Source organism: Archocentrus centrarchus, chromosome 15 (genome assembly GCF_007364275.1).
Source record: "Archocentrus centrarchus isolate MPI-CPG fArcCen1 chromosome 15, fArcCen1, whole genome shotgun sequence".
NCBI classification, from domain to species: Eukaryota; Metazoa; Chordata; class Actinopteri; order Cichliformes; family Cichlidae; genus Archocentrus; species Archocentrus centrarchus.
The window spans coordinates 6,283,713-6,304,346 of record NC_044360.1 but is presented as its reverse complement, the minus strand read 5'-3'; the positions used below and the strand labels follow the sequence as shown (position 1 = coordinate 6,304,346).

The following is a 20,634-nucleotide window of genomic DNA, read 5'->3' as shown; positions in this document are numbered from 1 at the left end:
TGCAGTGTACTGAAACAATTCTGCACAATGTCTATTTCTTTTTTCTTCATATCATCCAGCTCAGATCTATAGAAGTGCTCTCACTTCCTTTTCCTCATCTCTCTCCCAGTACTAACAAAACTTAATTCAATCAGCCGGCCCCCGAAGATGTATGTACAGACGGACAGAGACCCCACTGCAATTAATACAGCCCGCAGGACGTGTGCATTTGTGTGCGTGTGAAATTCAGAGCACCTGCTGATTTCTACAAGGTACTGTAAGCCTCCATCTGGTTATGCTTTGATCTAATCTGAGTGAAAGGAGGAGAGAGAGAAGGAGACAGCAGACGAAGAATGAGGCGGGCTGGAGAAAAAGGTGGAAACCGAAAGTGGAGAAGTGGAAGGGGTGAAGACAGTATTTTAAAGGTCATCTACCTCTGTTGTCTTTGAGGGAGAAGTTGTGGTTGTGAGCAACTTCTGGAGCAAGGTTGAATGTGAAGTGCTGTCTGTGAGCCATCTCATCTTTGTCCACTGCGCTCACTGTTTCAATAACCTAAACCACACACACACACACAGAAACACAATCCAAAGGAGGCACATCAATGTAAATACTCTTTCTGGCTACATTTAGCTTCATCCCACCAAACATGCATTTTTTTTTTTTCTCTGGCAGTCGCCCTCTCAGACAACCTTACCTTCCCCGGTGCGACAGTTTCACACATGAGGACCTCGTTGTTGGTCGCGAACTCTGGGGGGTTGTCATTAACATCTTTCACGTTGATGTTAACGCGCACTTTGGTGTCTTGGTGGTGGCCTCCTGCATGCGCACACACACATTACAGCACAAAACCATCAGCATTCTGCACCATTTAAATATTCAAAGCAGTGTCAAAGTCATTAAAGACAGAATGTCATTTGTGTGTGAATTATTTGTGATTGCCTGTATGTCTGTATTGTAATCCAGTGGAAAGACTGAATATTTTCCAGCAAGACTGCCTGTCAATCAGCCACTCACTCAGCTATTTATTATTTTGATTTGTGAAAAATATAGACAAGTTTCTGAGACATCAAAAAAAAAAAAAAATCCAGTCAAAGAGACTGCCACTCATTTAGCTGCAACTCCCACAAATGTCAAGTTATGCCTGCTGAAGATTAAATGAAGAGAAAAAAAAATATGTGATGTAGACAGAATGATGTCTAAACAACCAAAATAGACACAGAAAATATGACATCCAAAATATTAACTCAGAAAGATGGAGTGCACTTTTCATCTTTAAAAAAAAAATTAAAAGAAACCAGCCATTTCCGTGCTGTACTGCCTTGCATATTTGTAATTTTAGTCAGTGTGATTTTCCACTACCCTGTCATTACTAGGCATTTATTTAGCTTCCCAGGGTCTGTATGTGGTTAGCATAGCCTGCAATGCTCCTAGCTTTGTGGGCGGCAAGTCCGTTTCCATCTGTCCGTCTGGCGTCTAGCACACCACAGGGAAACCACGCAGCACTCTGCTAGTTTGAGCCCCAACCACAGAATACCAGGGTGGGGCCACTGTGGCTTGAGGGAAGGTCTGTGGGGCTAAAGCCAGGGAGGGAAAGCTCCGGAGGGCCTGTGGGTTGACTGGCATCTCCCCCTGTTTTTTCCCCACGTATTCAGTAAAGTAGACTGTTGGGGTGGAGCTGGTAATTAAAAGTTGTAGTGGAGTTTTAAACTTTAAACCAGTTTATGTATATTATAGCTAAGATCTTGTTGGTGCTTCTTTTGTCTACCTACTTGCTTTTTTCCACCTATGCAATTAATATCAAAAGCCAACTCAATATAACAGAGCTTTCTGGCCCCTTACATGCACTAACATTACACGCCATCCACTGAAAACTACCAGGAGTTGTGTACATTCATCAGATTAATACCACTAAGCCTCAGCTGTAAAACATTCTGTATGAAGTCAGTTCATCCCCTCTGATTCCGAACATTTAATTAGTTTACCAAGATTTAGGCAGTTTGTCACTGACAATCTTTGCAAAAGGGTTAAACTTCAGTCCCACCAAGAGGGGAAAAAATTACAGCCAGCAGCTTGAATCCACTTAAAGTCTGTACATAAGATGTCATGGAGTGTATCCAGCACCGCAGGATGACAGTCTGGGCTTCGGATGCCAGTAAATGTACAGCCTGGTGGCTATCTGGGAATTTTCCGTCTGTTTGTTCTTGTTCGGCTTTTTCTCCTCATACTACATCAGCACGTACGGTTTCGTAACAGAAATGACATAAAAGCTGAGATCAAAAACAGACAGAACCTCATCAACTCCTGGAATAGCTGCAAATAAAGTAAAATGTCCATTTATGGCCTGAAAGTTATTGTTTTACAGTCCATATATATATATATATATATATATATATATATATATATATATATATATATATATATATATATAATTTTTTTTAAACTTGTGCTATGCACATAATGATAATTAGAGCGTGTTTGTAGGCAATATTTAACAGCTCTATAGAGACTCGTTTACCACACATCAGAATCAGTCCCAGTTGTCTCATATCTGAGAGTGCATACATACCGATCTCTGTGGCCGACACAGATATGTTGTGCCACGGCTGTGCTTCTCTGTCCAGTGGTTTTGCTGTGGTAATCATGCCGTCTTCTGCGTTTATACTGAAGAACTGCTCTACGTCTGTGTACCGAGGGATCATGTACCTATACAGAAAATTAAGACTCGTGCATAATTGGTATTATACATGAGAACTAATAGATTTTAAAATTACACTCGTGCATTTAGTGCTTGTTGTAAATTTGAAAAGGCATGCAGTGTTTTTGTTTTATACTACTTATAGGGGGAACTGCTTGTGAAAGAATGAAATTATCCTTGAGTTTTATAAAATAAGCCTTGTTATGCCTTTGTTTTCCCTTTTTGCATCCCTACTCTGTTGAAACTTCTTTAATATATAATTTAAAGAAAATATGATTTTACAGCCAAACTTCTCTGAGTCATAGTGTTTGTTGAGTGAAGCTAAATCAACACTGTTTAAAAGTTTGTTTTATTTTGGCTATATTCCATAAAAATTACATCAGTATGAGAAGCCAGATTGTTCCACTGCTACAATCCTTTCTTACTGAACGTATCTGAGTGTGTTTACACCACGAGCATTTCTGTTACCTGACAGGACTGTTGGCAACATCGGTGTCCTTGGCATGAACTCGTCCCACCACAGTGCCTGGGGGGGCATTCTCCTCGACCTCAAAAGTGTAACTGGGTGCTACAAAAACAGGAGGCTCATCTGCATCCTCAACTGATATCTATGAACATAAGTACACAAGAACAAAAAGCTACAATGGGTTTCTCTGATATTTGTCTTACTTACAAAAAAATCCAAACATTTTTTTCTCAAACTCAGGTCACATATTTGTTGTCTATATCTGTACCTTGATTGTGGCTTCATCTTTGTAAGGACCCCAGGCAAGGAACTGGGGATCAATATGAGGGTTGGATCCTTCCACCTTCAAAGTGTACGACCTTTTTGTCTCAAAGTCCACTGGCTGAGAAACGAGAAACAGGTGTTAAAACAAAGTCAATCCCTGTAAGCAAACAGTTTTTGGTCTTTTGCTTTGTCATATCTGCATCCTCAGAAGAACACACGTTGCATTATTTGCTTTCTGAAATGTATGCATGCCCAGCACTGTGCAGTATTAAAGTCTTGTGCTAGGGGGAGCTGTTGCTACATGGATGAAAAGAGGCAGATTGTTAGTCGTATTACTACCACTATTACAGATGAGCAAAAGTAGAAGTAACCCAAACGACAACTTTAATTTCCAGATGGTTTGTACTGCATGATATAGCATGATGTGATATGATTATTTTGGGACCAGAATGAATCATTGGGTTGTTTCTTTTCTGGCTGTTTTTTTTTTTTTCATTTTTTTATCACCAGATGAAAACAATACCTGTCTGCATTTAATGAGCTGGGATTAGGTTTGGGAGTTTGGGACACCACATGATAAAAGAGAATGGAAAGCGGGAGATGAAGCTTCAATCCAAGACCAAAAGAATAGCAGCCTGGTGACAGCTGGATTATTGTATCTGTAAAATCTCCCCTTTAAATATCTATCCTTTAAATGGAGAGAGGTAACTTAAGAATACCTTAGCAGTTAAAGTTGCTGTCATAGATTTACAATATCAGTGTCAAAGCCTCAGGTTTAATATGCTCTTATTGAACTGAGCTTCACTTCACTTACTCAGTATTGGTAGAAAACCCATTCACTTCTAACAGTCTTGGTTTTGAATTGAGTGTGTGCTTTAAGGTATTGTGAGGTATCATCAAAAGCACACATTTTCTTCTCATTGCATTTCCATTCAGTCATTAAAAAAAATTAGCACATCAATTATAAAGCCCTGACCTTCATCCAAACAGTTTGCTTCATGGTATTCATCTAATGAATATTCCTCTTCCTAGTGACTCCTTTTCTTATGCACTGGATACGCACTACTGCAAGGGAAACTTCTGAGTAAACAAATGTATTGGCAGTCATCGTATAAGAGCCGTAATACCCGAGGGGTTCTCGCTGCTATGATTACGAGGTGTCGTGTGTTGCCAACAGCACTTGGCTGCGACTTCATCTGCAGCCCCATCCTAGTCATATTCGTAGTAGTAACACTCTTCTGAGTACCGTCGCTGGGTTATAAACCCAGATAATAACCACTTTCCCTCTCTACTCTTTTTCCAGCTGGTACAGGGATGTTAAACTGGCAAAGTCCCAGGAGCAAGCTTGATATTTTCATTTGCAGGCTACCAACACTTAATGAAATCCCAGTGGGAGAGGGCTCATGAGCGCAGTGAGAACTGTTAAAAAGCAGAGAGAAGCTACTAGAGATTTATGAGTTTGACAAACTGGATGCCAAACAAGTCTACTGAAAGTAAATATTAGGGATTAAAGTTGCTGATTGAAATGATTATCCGTTACTGTGTGTTGAAGGCAGGCAGTCCAACTTATCACTGATACATTACTGAATCTAATATCACATTGAAGGGATAAAACCCAAAGTGTGGTCTGTAATCCAACATGGAGGCAGGTAGGTAATACCTTCTCTCAGTGGATCGTTCCCCACTCGTTCAGTTGCAGCAGTATTCCGCTGCTGTTGTCAGTAAAGGTGTTTAGTGTGATGACAGGTACAATAGTAGTAGAATAGATCTGACCCAGTTCTTTCATTTTCCCTTTTTCGTCACACTCTCATTTGCGCTCTCTCTTTCCTATAACCCAGTCCTTAGATCCAGTATCTTCATTCGCTTCCCATTTGCGTAATCAGCGTGAGGTAATAATAATAATAATTTTCACAATAATGTCCCTCCTTCCCATTGCCTTCTTGAAAACACAAGCAAACACACACAGCTTCTTAATATTCTGTGGACTGGTTTCGTCAGGACACAGTTGAAAGAGAATAGCTGATTAAAGCTCATCCGTGTGTGTGTGTGTGTGTGTGTGTGTGAGAAAGAGAGAGAAAAGAGGAGAGTGAGAGAATAGAAATTAGTGAAGGCTACTCTTGATGCGTGAGTCTGCACACGTGCTCTTGTGTGTGCAAATGAGTGCCTTTAATTTTGCGTGGCACTGCCTTCAGGGGGCAAAAGGCATTGATTTCCCCCGAGAGGCATCAAGACCCAATAATCTCAAACTTGCACATGCGTACACACAAAATACTGCACAAACCCAAGCTGCGGTGCCATCATCAGATTGAGAGGAGGATAAATGAGGCTAGCAAGGTGAGAGCACCTCTCATTTGTCCTAACATTCAGTTTCAATCACCATCAGGCTATTAGGCTGTTATTCCAAGAGACACATGGATCTGTGATAAAGGGTTCTCATGTCAGTCAATGGCCTTGCACGCAAACACACGCAGCATTTAAATCAGCACGGAACTATAATCACCTCAAACTACAAACTGTACATAAAAGATTGATGTAGCCACGGTGACTCCACATTTTGAAGCCTCAACATTAGCATTTTGGCTGCCACTGCACTGGCTGTTGGAACCAGAAGTGACCATAGTTAGATCACAGGGTTGGGTGCTAAGTTAGCAATTTGCTGCTTCATAAACTGTGTGGGTGCAATTCGCAGAGACATACACCCACTAATTAGTGCAAAGTAATAGAATAAAATACTAGAATTTCACTCACTAAAACAGAAACAGACTGGTTGGATGGATTGTACCACGCTGTTTGTGGGCTAATTTCACAGACTATATAAATATGAGCGAGAGTTCCTGGCATTAGCAGAGATGAGGCCTTGACAGCCATTGACTTAACTGCCTATGTCTTCACACCTGACAATCAACCCACTCTAAATCATGCATCTCATCTGGCCTGGGAATGTATGCGCGGATGAAAATATGAGTAAAGCCCTCAAAAGTTTAGACTTATTTAAAGTAAGCCTTTTATTTCAGTGTCAGTTCTTTCCAAAAAGATCAAATTCTGAATGTCTGCTTCTTGCACACATGCATGCTCATGCGGGTGTGTGCGTGTCACACTATTGTTACAATGAGCTCACTGGTCTTGTATACTTTCAGCTCTGTTGAGTTAAGCGTAAGATGTTTACACTTGCTTTTAGCGTTTCTCAAGCACAGTTTTTCTTTTTCTTTTGCCTTTTGTTGGATAAAGCCAAACACTTGCACACACCCAAGTGCACCCACACAAACACAGTGCCCCATTTTAGTGTAATCAGTTGATCTCATTTCTTTGATTGGAATCCCCTGCTTTTTTCCTAATCAGTCCACTTAGCTAGTGGCTTCTAACAACTTCTTTGAGGGCTCATGCTTTAAAGTCTCAGTATTTTAACTGTTCCAGTCTGTATTTCTGTTCCTCTTCAAATGTAATAATCCCCCATGAGAGCTTTCCAGCATAACCATACTTGTATACTATTAGGTTGTGCCTAAATTGTGAGTTAACTGCCTTGCTTCAGGGAACACGAAAGGTAGCTATCAGGAGAGGGCAGAATGATCACTCACTCATTTCTATGCTCAGTCCTAGTGGGGAAGAGAAGCCCTAATCCTGGCAGTCTTAATGCCATGCTGGAGTTCTGATTTGGAAAGGATTCACTCATGCAGATGATTGTGAGGGAGGGAATAAAAAAAACCCCAAAAAAGCCCCCCCCCCCCCCCCCCCCCCCCCCCCCCAAAAAAAAAAAAAAAAACAAAAAAAACCCCCAAAAAACATGAAACTGACTAGTACCAATTTATTTGCAGAGAGATTTTCCCACAGCATCAGTAAAAGCGAACTGTGGGTTAAGGGTGGCTGTTCTTTTAAGCAACGTCATTGCTGTCTGGATGGGAATGCATCTTACCACAAATGGCATCATGCATCATCCAGGCCTATAATTACATACTTGAATATCGAGTCTTTTACTGAATATGGAAAAAAAAGTATTCCTGTGCCATTCTGCACCATGACACATTTGAGTGTACATTTAATTTCTATTTACATGCACGCATGCACGCAAGCAAGCACATAACACACACACACACACACACATATATACAGATTTAGGGGTCGGATGGGAGAAGCAGACTAGTACAGCTCAGTGGAAGATTCAGCTCATAATCCTGACCTGAAGCTGCACATACAACAATGCCTCTGCGTGTGTGTGTTCGTCAAAGAGAGAAAAATAAGAAATGAGTGAGATTCTGTGTATCTGACACAGCACTGTGTGCATTTCTGATGGAGGGACCGACAGGGTATAGTTGAGAGAATAAGGGACTGGTTGTGTGCAGGCATTAGAGAGATTGAGAAAAAGTAATTGTGTGTGCTGAGCTGGATCACAGAAAGCTACAGTTATACTGTGTGTGTGTGTGTGTGTGTGTTCATGTGTGGGTTACAGTCATAGTGCAGAAGATGAGCTCTGTGGCCTAGGGTAGCATGAAAGTTAATGCACTCTCACTCACTTATACACAACCATGGACTTTGGTGGTCAAACGATACAAAACTGCAGAGGTCGTCAGAGAATGGAACAGAACAACATTTTTTTGAGTTGCTTCTAGCCTTTGCCTGATGTTTTTATTTCTTCTTTTCTTTCACTCAGCTTCACTTATTTCTTAACGCAGTACTTCAGCACACAAATATGGACAGCGGTTTAACTCTGGGTTGGCTGAGGCTAACATTAAACTGCTTTGTCTATAGAAAAAGTGCTGTCTCATCTACATTTCTCTGCTGGCAAACTGAAAAGTGCGTAATGACGCATACATAGTTTCCATAAGAGCTAACTGTTGAAGGAGCCATTGTCAAATAACAGAACTTTGTCCAAACTTTCATTACTATAACCTGCAGTGTAAAATGCAAGTAAAACAAAAACAAAATAACTTTTTAATCATTTAAATGTTTGTATTTAATTGAAAATAGAAGAAATAAAACATCAAGTGCTGAATACGAGAAACTGTATTGTCTTTTTCCAAAACACAGCTGTTCATTTGGAATTTAATGCCAGTCATAGTTTTTTTTTTAAAAAGGAAAAAATCCTCTGCAAAAGACTGCACTGGTAAAGATTTAAATACTTCTAGAAGAACATTTATTAATAACAGTAGCAAGGAGTTTGGGGATTTTTATCATCTACACTACATAATATCATTAAAAGATTCAAAGAATCAAGAGAAATCTCTGTAGGCAAAGGATAAGGTCAAAAAGCAATAATGAATAGCCATAATCTGTGGGCCCTCAGGTGGCACTGCATTGAAAACAGGCACGACTCAGTAATGGAAATCATTGCATGGCATCAGAAACTCTTCAGAATCCCACTGTCAGCAAACAGCTTTATGTTACATCCACAAATGTAAGTTAAAACTCCTCCATGCAAAGAAAAACATTTATAAATAATATCCAGAAATGCTGCTGCCATATCTGGGCAAGAATACATCGAAGATGAACTGGGGTGAAGTAGAAAACTGTCCAACTGTAAAATAAAATCTGAAATTGTTTTTGGAAATCATGGACGACACTTACTCTGGGCTACAGAAGAGAGGGACAGGGATGTTCTGCATTGTTATCTGCACCCATTTGAACATCTAGCACCAGTGATGGTATCGGGGGTGCATTAGTGCACGTGGAATGGGTAACTTGCAGAGCTGCTCTACTGAAGGAGGGACGGGCTACCTGACTATGTCACACAACCAAACAAAAAATGCTTCATCTAACTTTTTAACATTTACTTTAGTTTAGTTAAAAAGCCACAGGTATGTCGCTCCAAAGGCAAGACTAAATTCTGCATATTATAGTTCAGCAACCAGAAAAATGGAATGTATTGGCAAGTATTTTTCTTGCATTAGGATATTATGTGTGCTCCAGCTTTCCCACTATTCCCCTGGAATAACTGGTAGAAAAATGCCAACGATTTCAGTCGACCTAGATTTCCTTTGGTTAACTGCAGCTCTTCTGTGAAAGCGCAATTAATACTGACTAATTTATGCAGGCGTTGGAGTGTCAAAAGTTGCTGTATTTTGTCCTTTTTCCTCTTTTTAATACAAACCAGCCAGTCATATGGCAGCAAATCAGTGCATTTAGGCATATAGACATGGTTAAGGTGGCCTGCTGAAGTTCAAACTGATTTTCAAAATGGGAAAGAAAGGTGATTTAAGCGACCATATGGTGTGGTTGTTGGTGCCAGACAGGCTGGTCTGAGTATTTCAGGAACTGCTGATCTGCTGGGATTTTCCCACACAACCATCTCTAGGGTTTACAGACAATAGTAAAAAAGCAGAAAATATCCAGTGTGCGACAGTTTACTGGATTAAAATGCCTTGTTGATGCCAGAAGTCAGAGGAGAATGGCCAGACTGCTTCAAGCTGTCAAATAACCACTCGTTATAACCACGGCAGGGTCAAGATCTGGTGTAAACAACATGAAAGTATGGATCTATCCTGCTTTGTATCAATGGCTCAGGCTGCTGGTGGTGGCGTCATGATGTGGGGGATATTTCTTGGCACGCTTTGAGTCCCTTAGTACCACCTGATTATAGTTTAAACGCCACAGCCTACCTGAGTGGTGTTGCTGACTGTGCCTATCCCTGTACCCCAACTTTGTGCTTTATCAAGTGATAACATTAAAACAATGGAATAAAGTGATAGGGCTTTACTTATAAATCCACAGGAAATCATCTGAGAATGCACTGAGCTTCAAAGTGAGCTTCAGCATGTTGTTCGGTTGTCCAGCTCAAAATGTTACAGCTTAAAAACCCCACTCTACACTGTCCTAAACAGCAGACATGATTAGCATCATCCTAAAGAAGGAGTTAGGGTCCAAAAAAAAGGTAAAATAGTTATGGTGAGTGGCTTTTGCCTGGTGGAACATACCCAAGGGAGGAGGTGTGGTTTTAAGTTCATAATTTTCTTTCTGTCATTTCTTACCTTCCTCAGTTTAATGACAGCTTCTCTGGTCTCCGAGTCAGTGGTCAGTTCAAACATGTTCATTCCATCTCCGTCGATTAAGCGGTAGTTCACTAGTCCATTGTCTCCAAGGTCGGGGTCTTTAGCTTTAAGACGGCCCACCTCCTCTCCTGGGACTTTATCCTCTGACACAGACATGGGGTACACACCTGGGATATAAAAATAAAGGCAGAACATTTATCAGGCTTGTGTCGGCTTCTTGGTGATGATAGTGATGACTTTTGGTCACTGCTTGCTTTTGTATTCAACACTATTCACTCCTTGGCTGGTTGCCACTGTGTTTACTATCTGAGGCAGGGTCAGTTTTGGAGGGCAGTGAGGGATTAACATGAACTATACCATCTGTCTCATATGGCCCAAAGGATATTAATATCCCCTGTAGTGTCAGGTGTGTGTCTGTGTGTGTGTGTGAGCATGTGAACAAGCAGACACCTGGTTTTCAGAATGAGAACAGTATGACCATATGTCTGCTCTCTCCCCTGTTTTTTCTTTCCCTTTTCTTGCGCTCTTATCATCACTCCCCACAGTTCTACCTGAACCACTCCTCCCCATTTCATCTCATTTTTCTTTAGCCTCTGCTTATTTTATCATAAAAGAACTCTCTCTTCTTAGTTCCATCATCCTATTTATTTTCTTTTTCAAAAATCTTCCTTCCTCTATCTCTTTTGCAGCTCCCTATTCCTGTTTGTCTTTTCCCAATGCCTCCTTGCCTCCTCCTCCTACACCACAATTTGGGCATTCAACACAAAGTAAACTCGTCATTCATGGGTTGTACACCGTTAGCGTGTTTATCCCGCCTGTCCAGGTGTAGCAAACCTGTGAATCACGAAAATCAGTCTGTCATGTGGATTCCGAGCGATTCACGGGACTTGATCCATTCAGCCTAAATCCGTCCTGCCACCCTCCAGCCTGTTACTTTTTCCTCACATCTCCATCGATCGTCACCAAATCCCTCCTCTCCATCTTTCGTCTTCATCTCTGTCCCTGCCTTTTAAAGTCCTCTGTGCTGTTTGACTCTATTCGCTAAGATCTTTGCCCTCTTTATCTCTCATGTGCCTCTCCCCTTTCCATCCTCACAAATCTTGTCATTCATCCTCACCTCTCCTCCCTCATCGTTCTATTTCTCCCATGCCCGTCTCTCCTCTTCTCCTCCTCTTTTTATGTCCCATTTTGGTTAAAAGCTCCTTTCACCCCCCCCCCCCCCCCCCCCCCCCCCCCCTTCCTCCCCCCTTCTCCTGTCATTCTATTCTTGTTTTTTCTAAGTAGCTTAACATCAATGGCTTCTGGCAGCTGAGTTAAACATTGTATGACAGAACACACAGGCAGCTCGGTATATGTGGCTACAGGCTAAAATGAAGCACAGCACCTACAGGAAGCGTATATTTACATTGAAAGATGACAGTGGAACCAAATATGAATTCACTGAGCTCACTACTGCAAAAAGTCCTGCACTGGTTAGTCTGCCGTGCTAGAGAGAGTGAGAGAGATTTTAGTTACTTCCACAGACTATAAGCTCGTATTCAGATATAAACACTAATGAAAACTCTAATAAATGTAATTTGTGTAATGACCACAATCTCTTAGATCAGGAATTTTTATCTGATGGCTGATTCTAGAACAATGATGTCTTTTATTACTTTGTAATTTCCTACTCATACTTGTGATTTTGATGTATTGTGATATATTAAAATTAAACTCAATAGCAGAGCTTGATGTTTGAAAACCTAATATGCCTGCGGTGTGTTAATTATATTGTGGTGGGTGTGGACGGACTTTGGTATTACACGCTCTGCCTAAAGAGTATATGAAGCTTGGGTTGAAAGCTAGTGCAGACAGCCTATTAGTTTGAAATATGGCAGTTTTAAATCATTTCAACGGTAATTCCGCCTACTGGTGTTTGGACCAGTGTTGGCAGAATACAGGTAGTATTTGGACATCACTCAGATATGCTACCTATAAAATTAAGTAATTAAGTAATAAGTATAATATCCCCTGGAGCCTACAGGTGGATGCTGGGGTGGTGGAGGGAAGGAAGGGAAACTCTGCAGCTGAAACAGGCCACCACATCGGGATGGGACGTGAGGAGGCCGTAGTTTCCTGACTTAACCAGATCACTTGTTGGCTTTACTCCATTTGAGTTTAAAATCTTCTATACAGTTTTACTTGTATTAGCTGGGATAGCCTTCAGCCTGCAACTCCACATTGGACAAGTAGTTACGGCAAAGTGTATGGCTACTATTCTGCCTAAATCTGGGGGAAGAACTAAAACTGAAGGCCTAAGGTGAGTTTAATTTTCCAAGATTTATGAGAAAAGACAGTTCTGTAATATAAGTCACTGAAGGTAAATGATGTGCAAATAGATATCAACCAAAAGATCTTTCACTGCTTCAAATTCCTTTTTATTATCTGCTTTGTTCTCCACTGTTCCTGTTCAAACAAGAATGAGAGAGCAGCGCTGCGGCTGACATATATTAACAGTATTTAACAAAACCGTCTCTGTCATGTCAGCCTAATAAAGACTGAAGTCGGAGAGAGAGTTAAAGAACAATCAATTGCTATTTGCCTTTGTTTTTCTGCTCCTACTCCTGTCTGTGCTGTGATGGATTTTTCAAGGCTACAAACGAATGACGCTTGATAATGAGGTGAAAAGAGAGAATTGCAGGGACAGAAAGTCTCTGAGAGAAAGAGACATCAAGCCTCGGAGTGAAAGAAAAAAAAAATACAGCAGCTTGACTGGAAACTGAAAAACTGCTAGAACACAAGAGAGATTCTAGCTGTGCCATAGATATATATATATATATATGCATTATTTTTCAGTGTGTTTTTATCTTTTCTTATTTTTATTCTGTCTTTGTATCTGTTTTATTTTTGCCATTTTTGAGCTTTTCTCAGGCTGTTTTTCTTTCTTGACTCTTATCTCATTTCCATTTTTTTCTTTCTTCCTATGCTCTCTCACTCTGCCCAGCTACTAAATAAGTAATCACTGTCCTCATTCACACCATCTGGGAGAATTTTCTTGCAGGTGGTTGTCATGCTATTACTTTTTAATTTATTTATTTTTGACAAGGGTGCCCACTTCCACAACATATTGTTATTTGATACGTTGTCTTGCATTACAGATGTAAAACTGCCAGTGATGCACAGGCAAGAAATGTGGTGATTTAGTAATTGGCTATGTGCGTGATTTGATCCTTTCCCTCCAGCCTTAGTTGGGTTCAGATAATTTCCACCTGGCCCAGAAGAAAACGTGGACTGCAAAGTGTTCCACGGTTGATAAAGTCCATTGTTTCAGAATTTCCCCACAAAACTGGGTTATTAAATCAGCCACTTAAGGTTTGAGGCTCTCTCGTCATGTGTTTCATTTTTATACCATCTGTCAATATATATATGAGCATGTGGCAGTATTAAAGAAATGCGCACATGCCAGTATGGAAACTTCTATATATGCTTCTCGTGCTCACTGAAGAAAACGAGCAGTTTTTCACTGCTCGTAAAACTCTCCATCTAAATTCCCTCACATGTCCTTTTGTTGTGGCCTACAGCATCACATTTCAGTTTTGCATTGCAACACAGCTGTCAGCTTGTTATAATATACAGGAACCAGAGCGGTGGTTTTGACTTTCTCCCTGCATCTCCCTGTCTTTTACATTATGTCCCTCACTGCTTCTGCTCATGTCTCATCCTGATCTTGCCTATTCAGCTTCTCCACAGGCTAAATCCTGATCCCTCATCTCTTCTTTTCTGCCCATTTCTTCTCTCCATCCATTCCTGAAGCTATTCTGCAGAATCTCTGCCAGGAGTCCTTCTGCTCAGAGCTATAGGAGGGAAGGACACAACAAGGAAGATAAGAGAGGCAGAACACAAAATGGCAAAGATGTGGGGTGCAGAGTGAAGGTAGACTTGGAGAGTGGTTGCAAAGAAAAAAAAAACATTGGTGTGAATCTTTGAGGTTTAGGATGTTTCTGTTTGAGGAAAGCCAGAGTTTAAATATTTTGTTGAATATTTGCTTTTTGGCGATGTGTGAGGTGTGACCAGAAAGTTCAGAAACCTTACCTGATATAAATTTGTCCAGTCTCCCTTTCAACTGTTTCTCCAGCATGGAAGAGAGCTTCCAGCATGGCTGCCTTTTTTTTTTTAATTTTTTATTTTGTTTTAATATTGTACTAGGTCCTCTCTAGGTCCCATTATTACCACTCATACTGTGCATTCTGCTGTTGCACCGTGGACCTCAAACCTAAACAGAGAGCGAACATCTTCTGCTCTCAAACTGATCTGATTTTTTATGGAAGATCATTGCTGCTGATGAGAACTTGATCTTAAGCAGTTTTCAATGGAAAAGTCCAGAGTTCCCAAGCCTGAAGGCAGCACGTTGGGTGAGGAAAAAGACTGTGTGAATGCTTATCATTTTTTCAACATTCACAGAGATGTACACCGATAATTGGTTCCTTGGGGGTGAGACTGTCAACACAGAGTTCTGCTGTATTGTTCTGAGGCATCTGGGGGTGGTCAGTGTGCCATTATGTGCCAGCACAGAGCCCATTGAATATGTAGGAGTCTTTTGGATACACCACACAAGCTTTGCTCACCACTTGCCCCACTCACCATATTTACCTTCCCATGATTTCATCCACATGTGGAGATTTAAATCACTTTGAGGGATCCAGCAGTGCCAACATCTCATATCCAGTGAATATGAAGCAGTTCTGAAAATGCTTCACACCTGCTTCATATCCAGTGAATATGAAGCAGGTGTGAAGCATTTTCAGAACTTTTGCAGCATTAAATGGAAGTAGAGAAATCAGTATCATTGTATTGGTTGTTTATTTTGAGGCAGAGGACCAAATACGAAAATGATTATTTTTTTCACTTGATAGAAATATTGTCAGTTCTGTATCATCTGTCATACAGAGTAATCCCTCCAGAAAAAAAAACATACTTCTCATAAAAATGTACCCATTTAAAATAAAAAAAAAGTAGAATAAAAAAATGTTTAAATTGTGTGTCTCTGCCTCATTTCCTCACATCAAATCTACACTTCTTCACAAATTCAGAGCTCTACTTTTTATTGCACTGCAAATATGTAATTCAACCAGTGCCCTTGGTTAGTTTCTAACGCACATCCAAGTGCACACACTCACACAAGCCGGAGGACATTGAAGGATCCCAGTAAAGACCCCTTTTGTGTCTACACTTACCTCACAACTTTGTATGTTGCAAACTGCTGACATGTTGTAGGTGTTACATACACACAGAATGATGCACATGTTGTGTATTGATGTCCAGTGATTATTGCATGGTGCAGAAAAAGAGAGGAAGCTGCAGGCTGGAAGTTCAGATGGAGTGTAATGGCTCTTGTGTCATTTGGTAAAAGGTCTGACACGCTCACACCTCTAATGGGAATGTCTCACCAGAGGAAAATCACGTTCGGCCATACAATAGCTAGAATACACCATAGGTGTTCACTCACTCTGTGGAAATTTTGGAGGGTTGTCATTGACATCTGTGAGGGTGATTTTAACTTCCGTGGTCCCTGACAGCCCTCCCATGTGACCGCCCATGTCTTTGGCCTGGATGACGACGTCATACTCCTGGCGGGCCTCACGGTCCATGTTTGGCAAGGCAGTACGAATGATACCTGAGCAAACAGAGTGATAACATGAAATTAAAGTTCAGATAAAATTGTATGCCTTCCTTGTGGGTGAGGTTTTACGGCTTTTTAAATGTTATAACGATGACAGAAAGACAGCGGGTGTCTGTCTGTATATCTGCACCAGTGTTGTATACATTACCTGTGTTTTATGCCGTACCACGTATATCATATAGATATTTTACATGACATCATTACAAACTGTTAAGAATTACATTTTAAAATGGTATATTTACTGCAATTCATAAATTAAAATGTTAAACAAATCCCACTTGGAAAACACTGTCAGTTGCTTCCAATTGACAAGGCGTTTATTTTAAGATACTTCATTTTGTAAGAAAACGCAACATCACTCATCATCTGAATAAATAAGAACTCTAGTAGAACATTTGTGAAGTCTTATTTTTTATCTATTTCAAGCCCCAGTGATTTTTTTCTCCCTCTTTAATTCATCACCCACCACTCTTTTTCCATCTCTCTCCTCCTTTCTCCACATGTCTAGCTGCAGTGTCAGAGAGGCTTTCTGCTGTCATATTATGCCAAAAGTGTGTGCGTATGTCTGTGACAGCATGGAAAGCTGATAATCTCCAAACCAATTAGAAATGTGAGCTATGGATTTGAGCCAGTCAAATACCCAACACTGGTTTGATTAGCCAGATTTACTCTGCCCAAATCTCTCTGCCTCTCTGTGCCCTAACCACTCTCTTTCCATGAACTCTCTCTCTCTAAACCAATTTTTCCCCTTCTCTACCCTAACCTCTCACTTTCAGCTCTCTTTCACTCTCTCTGACCTAGCACAGCTCCGTGTTTGCCCTAACCTCTTTCCTTACATCCAATTTCTTCTTTTAATGCAAACCCAAATATTAGGCCTGAGCTCTGCGGGGACCAGGCTGAATGTCCGCTGGGGGACCTCATTCTGCAGCAGTGCCTTCTCTTCTTCAGCAATTTCAGTGGAAAGGATGTGTTGTTACATGATCCCTGCAGCACCGAGTTCTCTGCTTTTTTTTCATTAAGAGTAGTAGAAGATGAAAATTGTGAAGGAAAAAAAAAAAAGTTTTGAGTTTGTTCATTGCAACAACCAGTTTCTATGAGATGCCTCGCAGACAGCACTCAAGGGTTTTGGTCTACAGTGTTAGAGTATAAAGCCATTCCTATTATTGATTATTTTTTCCTAAGCAGAAGAGAAGATGGACGGATGGTTTACGTTAACGTCTCGCCCACCCCAAGTCACATTCCTAAATCTAAGTGAAACAAAGTTCACTGGAACATGAAGAGAAAGAAAATGAAAATGTTTTGTTGTATCATACACAACGAGCTCTTTTTGTAGTTGATCTTCGACCTGTAGACGAGCGTGCACGCTACATCACTGTTGCATCAAGGCCTGTGAGCCGCTGTGTTGTGTTGTGTTGTAGATGATTATAGACCTAGTTCAGGGTTTTGTTTGCAGCCTCACCTGTCTGAGGCTCCACAGAAAAATAGGGTTGTCCTTGCAATATGCTGTACACCAGTCTGGCACTGTTGCCGTAGGTGGGGTCATCAGCATCTGTAGCTGTCACCTGCAACACTGACGTACCTACAGGACAGAAACACAGACATGACAGAAAAGTCAGGAGATAGCTCTACCTTAGTGATTCGGTTCAGGAATGGTTTGACAAACAAGCTTGTCACAAAAAATGTGCTCCGATTCACCTGCCTGTACCAGCCGGATGGGAAAAGGAATGAAAAACACTCTCCTGTCTCACAGACACTGCAGCTGAACGGGCTCCTGTGGGGCTGGTCCCCACTATTATTTCTCTACATTTCATCATTGTCTGGTGGAAATATCCGGTCTCCAATTTTGGTGATTTTCAAGTTTTAAATAAAACATTATATTTCCTCCATGTGCTGACAGAGTTCAGCAACCCCCTAGATTTATGAAAACCTTTCAAAAATCCTTTGGATAATCTGAAAAAAAATGCATGGGTGTTGGGCTTGAAACATGACAGTTTATTTTGTTCCCCCCCAAAAAACTGACATTTCACTGATATGTTTTTGCCCGTAGCATCTGCGTCCAGTAAATCTCTGTTAACTGAACTAACACAGTTAAGCTGAGCAAATAGACCAAGTAAATTAAATTTGCAGAAATGTGAAATAATTCTATTAACTTTGCATTATTGTTGATGTTTCGCTTTTCTGATGAGACTCAGAAAACTGTTGTAACTTTAAAAAAAAACAAACAAAAAAAAACAACTACTCTTTCTGCTTTGTGGTTCTTGCCAGTCCTGTGCTGCTCTCTACAGAAAGGTAGTATTAGCAGTGGTTTAGACCTGTGTCATTACCACCTCCATGCAACAAAAGTAATAGCTTCATAAAAACCTCAAACAGGCGATGAGTGTTCCAGCTGCACTTTTGCTATTTAGATGTTTTTATCTCAGTCACACCCAGGTTAAATTGAGTTTAGCCTCTGACTGCAAACCTATATTTTCTAAAGTGTTTTTCTTTTTACTTTCTTTGAAGCTACAAATGAAGAATGTAGGCTAACTTGCTACTTTTACTTTTGTGGTTTTGAGCTTCATTTGGAATTTTTGTACCCTTTTCTCTTTTTCTTGCTCGAATGGAGTGTCGAGTGAGCTAGATCAGGCACCCTAATACACCGCAATATGTCGCACTTATCTATTACCAAGAACAACTTTCCAATTTGGTGTTGTATTTAAACTCCAATATTTCCCATGTCTCCCTCTGGCATGTCAGTGCCGCTGCTGCCCTTCGTTACCTGCTGCTGTATCAACTTCGCCACCACCCCAGCATCCATCTATGGGCTCCAGGGTGGATTTTTTTTTTTTACTCATCACTCCCCAATTTCTACATGCCTCATATTTCTATGCTAAAGTAGTAAGCTTGGAGTCTTGGCATCAATCTCCAGCTGTAATCTGCTGCTGTAATAAATCAGTAATTTCACATGTGAGCTTTTATGGCTCAGATAAATCTGATTACAGCCTCCTTTTTTTTTTCTTTTTTTTTTTGCATGAAGCAACCATGAAGGCCCTCATTGCAACTCAAATAAGAACTTTGTACTTTTCTAGTATTTTCTAGTAACTAACTAAAGCTCAAACTCACAGTTCAGCTTGAGCTCAGAGGATAGACGGAAAGCTTTTGGTCAGCAAGATCTATCTAGAAAACATTAAAGTTGTAAACGTTTACATAGGTAAATGTAGGTGTGTTTCCATAATGAAATAACTGTAGTACATGTAGAAATGATTTATATCTGGGACTAAATGCCCAAAATGGAGGTTACTGAGTTCTTGCAACAGCATCTTTTTGTATGGGCCATTAGGAGCTTCACATCAGTCATACTGTACTAAATTGTTCATTTGGCTTCTTTTCAGCCTATATTCACCACATCTTCTATTTTAATATTTACATTTCCAGCTGCAACCATGTGAGCACCACCATCCTGCTCCGTGCAAAATGATCCAGGTTCTGTATAACTGAAAACTGCAATCAAATTTTATTCAGCCTGGATTCCAATGTGGTTATAAGTATACCGTGATAAATTACCAAGAATGATAATTTGAAAGAAACTGGGTTTTCTATCCATTCTAAGGTTGATATCCATGAGGCTACACAGACCCAGTTAGTCAAATTACAGCTTTTATTTCTGCTCAGCTTCTGTGGTTGTGGCTCATGGCAGCTGGTGGTTTCTCTTTGCCAGACTTCTGCATTCAGGTTTCAGTTTATGTAGCGGATGGGTGCAAAAAAGCCTAAACAGGCTAAACTTGCAGACTTTTTTCCTCAGAAGTCCAGTCCATTCAGGGAAGGGATTTCTTATGCTTTCACTGTTTCGGGCATTGCCACTGCCAGCGTGGTTCATTTCAGGTCAGCATCCAAGGGTTGAAAACACTCCAAGGCCACATAATATCTGGAAAGAAAATCTATCAAGATCAAAAGCTCTAAATATGGAGACTCTGAGGATATGGTAGAAACTCTTGCCTGTGCCAATCTGGTGCTAAATAATTCCAGAATTCTGCTTGCGGTTTAGCCATCGTTAGCTATATGCAAGAAAAGAAGGAGGATTTTTCAGGCTTTTGGTTATTAATATAGTATGAAAATGTTGATAGTAGACAAATAATACTGGGAAGCAACTCCATCTGTGACTTCGTTAGTAAATGTCAATCACTGTAAAACAGAGAACCTTTCTCTGCTAATAATGGACTCCTGTGAATCATCGCCAAATTATCTGTGGAAAGAAAATGAATCTGCTGGTCACTTTCACATATGTACTTCTGCTTAAGAGAGGGGTAGAATTAAATAAAGAGGAGCATTTTCAGTTAAACTACCAAAGCTACTACTAAAAAACTAAAAACAAACCTCCCAGTTAGTTTAGCAAAGGCACACAATGTGTTTAAAAATGACAACACAGCATATGACATATGTTCCTCCCTCTGAGATACCTGTTAAAAGTGCAAAGGTGACAGGATAAGGCCACAATCAATGTATTCATTTATTATTTACATTTTTATTCTTATTATAATATTTTGCCTTGGATTTGGGGTTTTTGTTTTGTATTTATATTTTTGTATAGCGAAAACATTAATATATTTGCATC

General features: G+C 40.4%; 1 protein-coding gene across 2 annotated transcripts in view; it reads right to left on the bottom strand.

Annotated features, from left to right (window-relative positions):
- The window catches only part of cdh11 (cadherin 11, type 2, OB-cadherin (osteoblast)), an 89,575-nt gene that overhangs the window by 6,323 nt on the left and 62,618 nt on the right, over nt 1–20,634 (bottom strand). For both annotated transcript variants that reach the window (XM_030747910.1, XM_030747911.1), the window contains exons 6-13: nt 17,503–17,622; nt 15,870–16,037; nt 10,364–10,551; nt 3,409–3,522; nt 3,143–3,282; nt 2,546–2,682; nt 674–795; nt 414–531 (exon numbers count right to left, since the gene is read on the bottom strand). In XM_030747910.1, the coding sequence (XP_030603770.1) occupies nt 414–531; nt 674–795; nt 2,546–2,682; nt 3,143–3,282; nt 3,409–3,522; nt 10,364–10,551; nt 15,870–16,037; nt 17,503–17,622 (1,107 nt within the window). The remainder of the gene's footprint in view (nt 1–413; nt 532–673; nt 796–2,545; nt 2,683–3,142; nt 3,283–3,408; nt 3,523–10,363; nt 10,552–15,869; nt 16,038–17,502; nt 17,623–20,634) is intronic.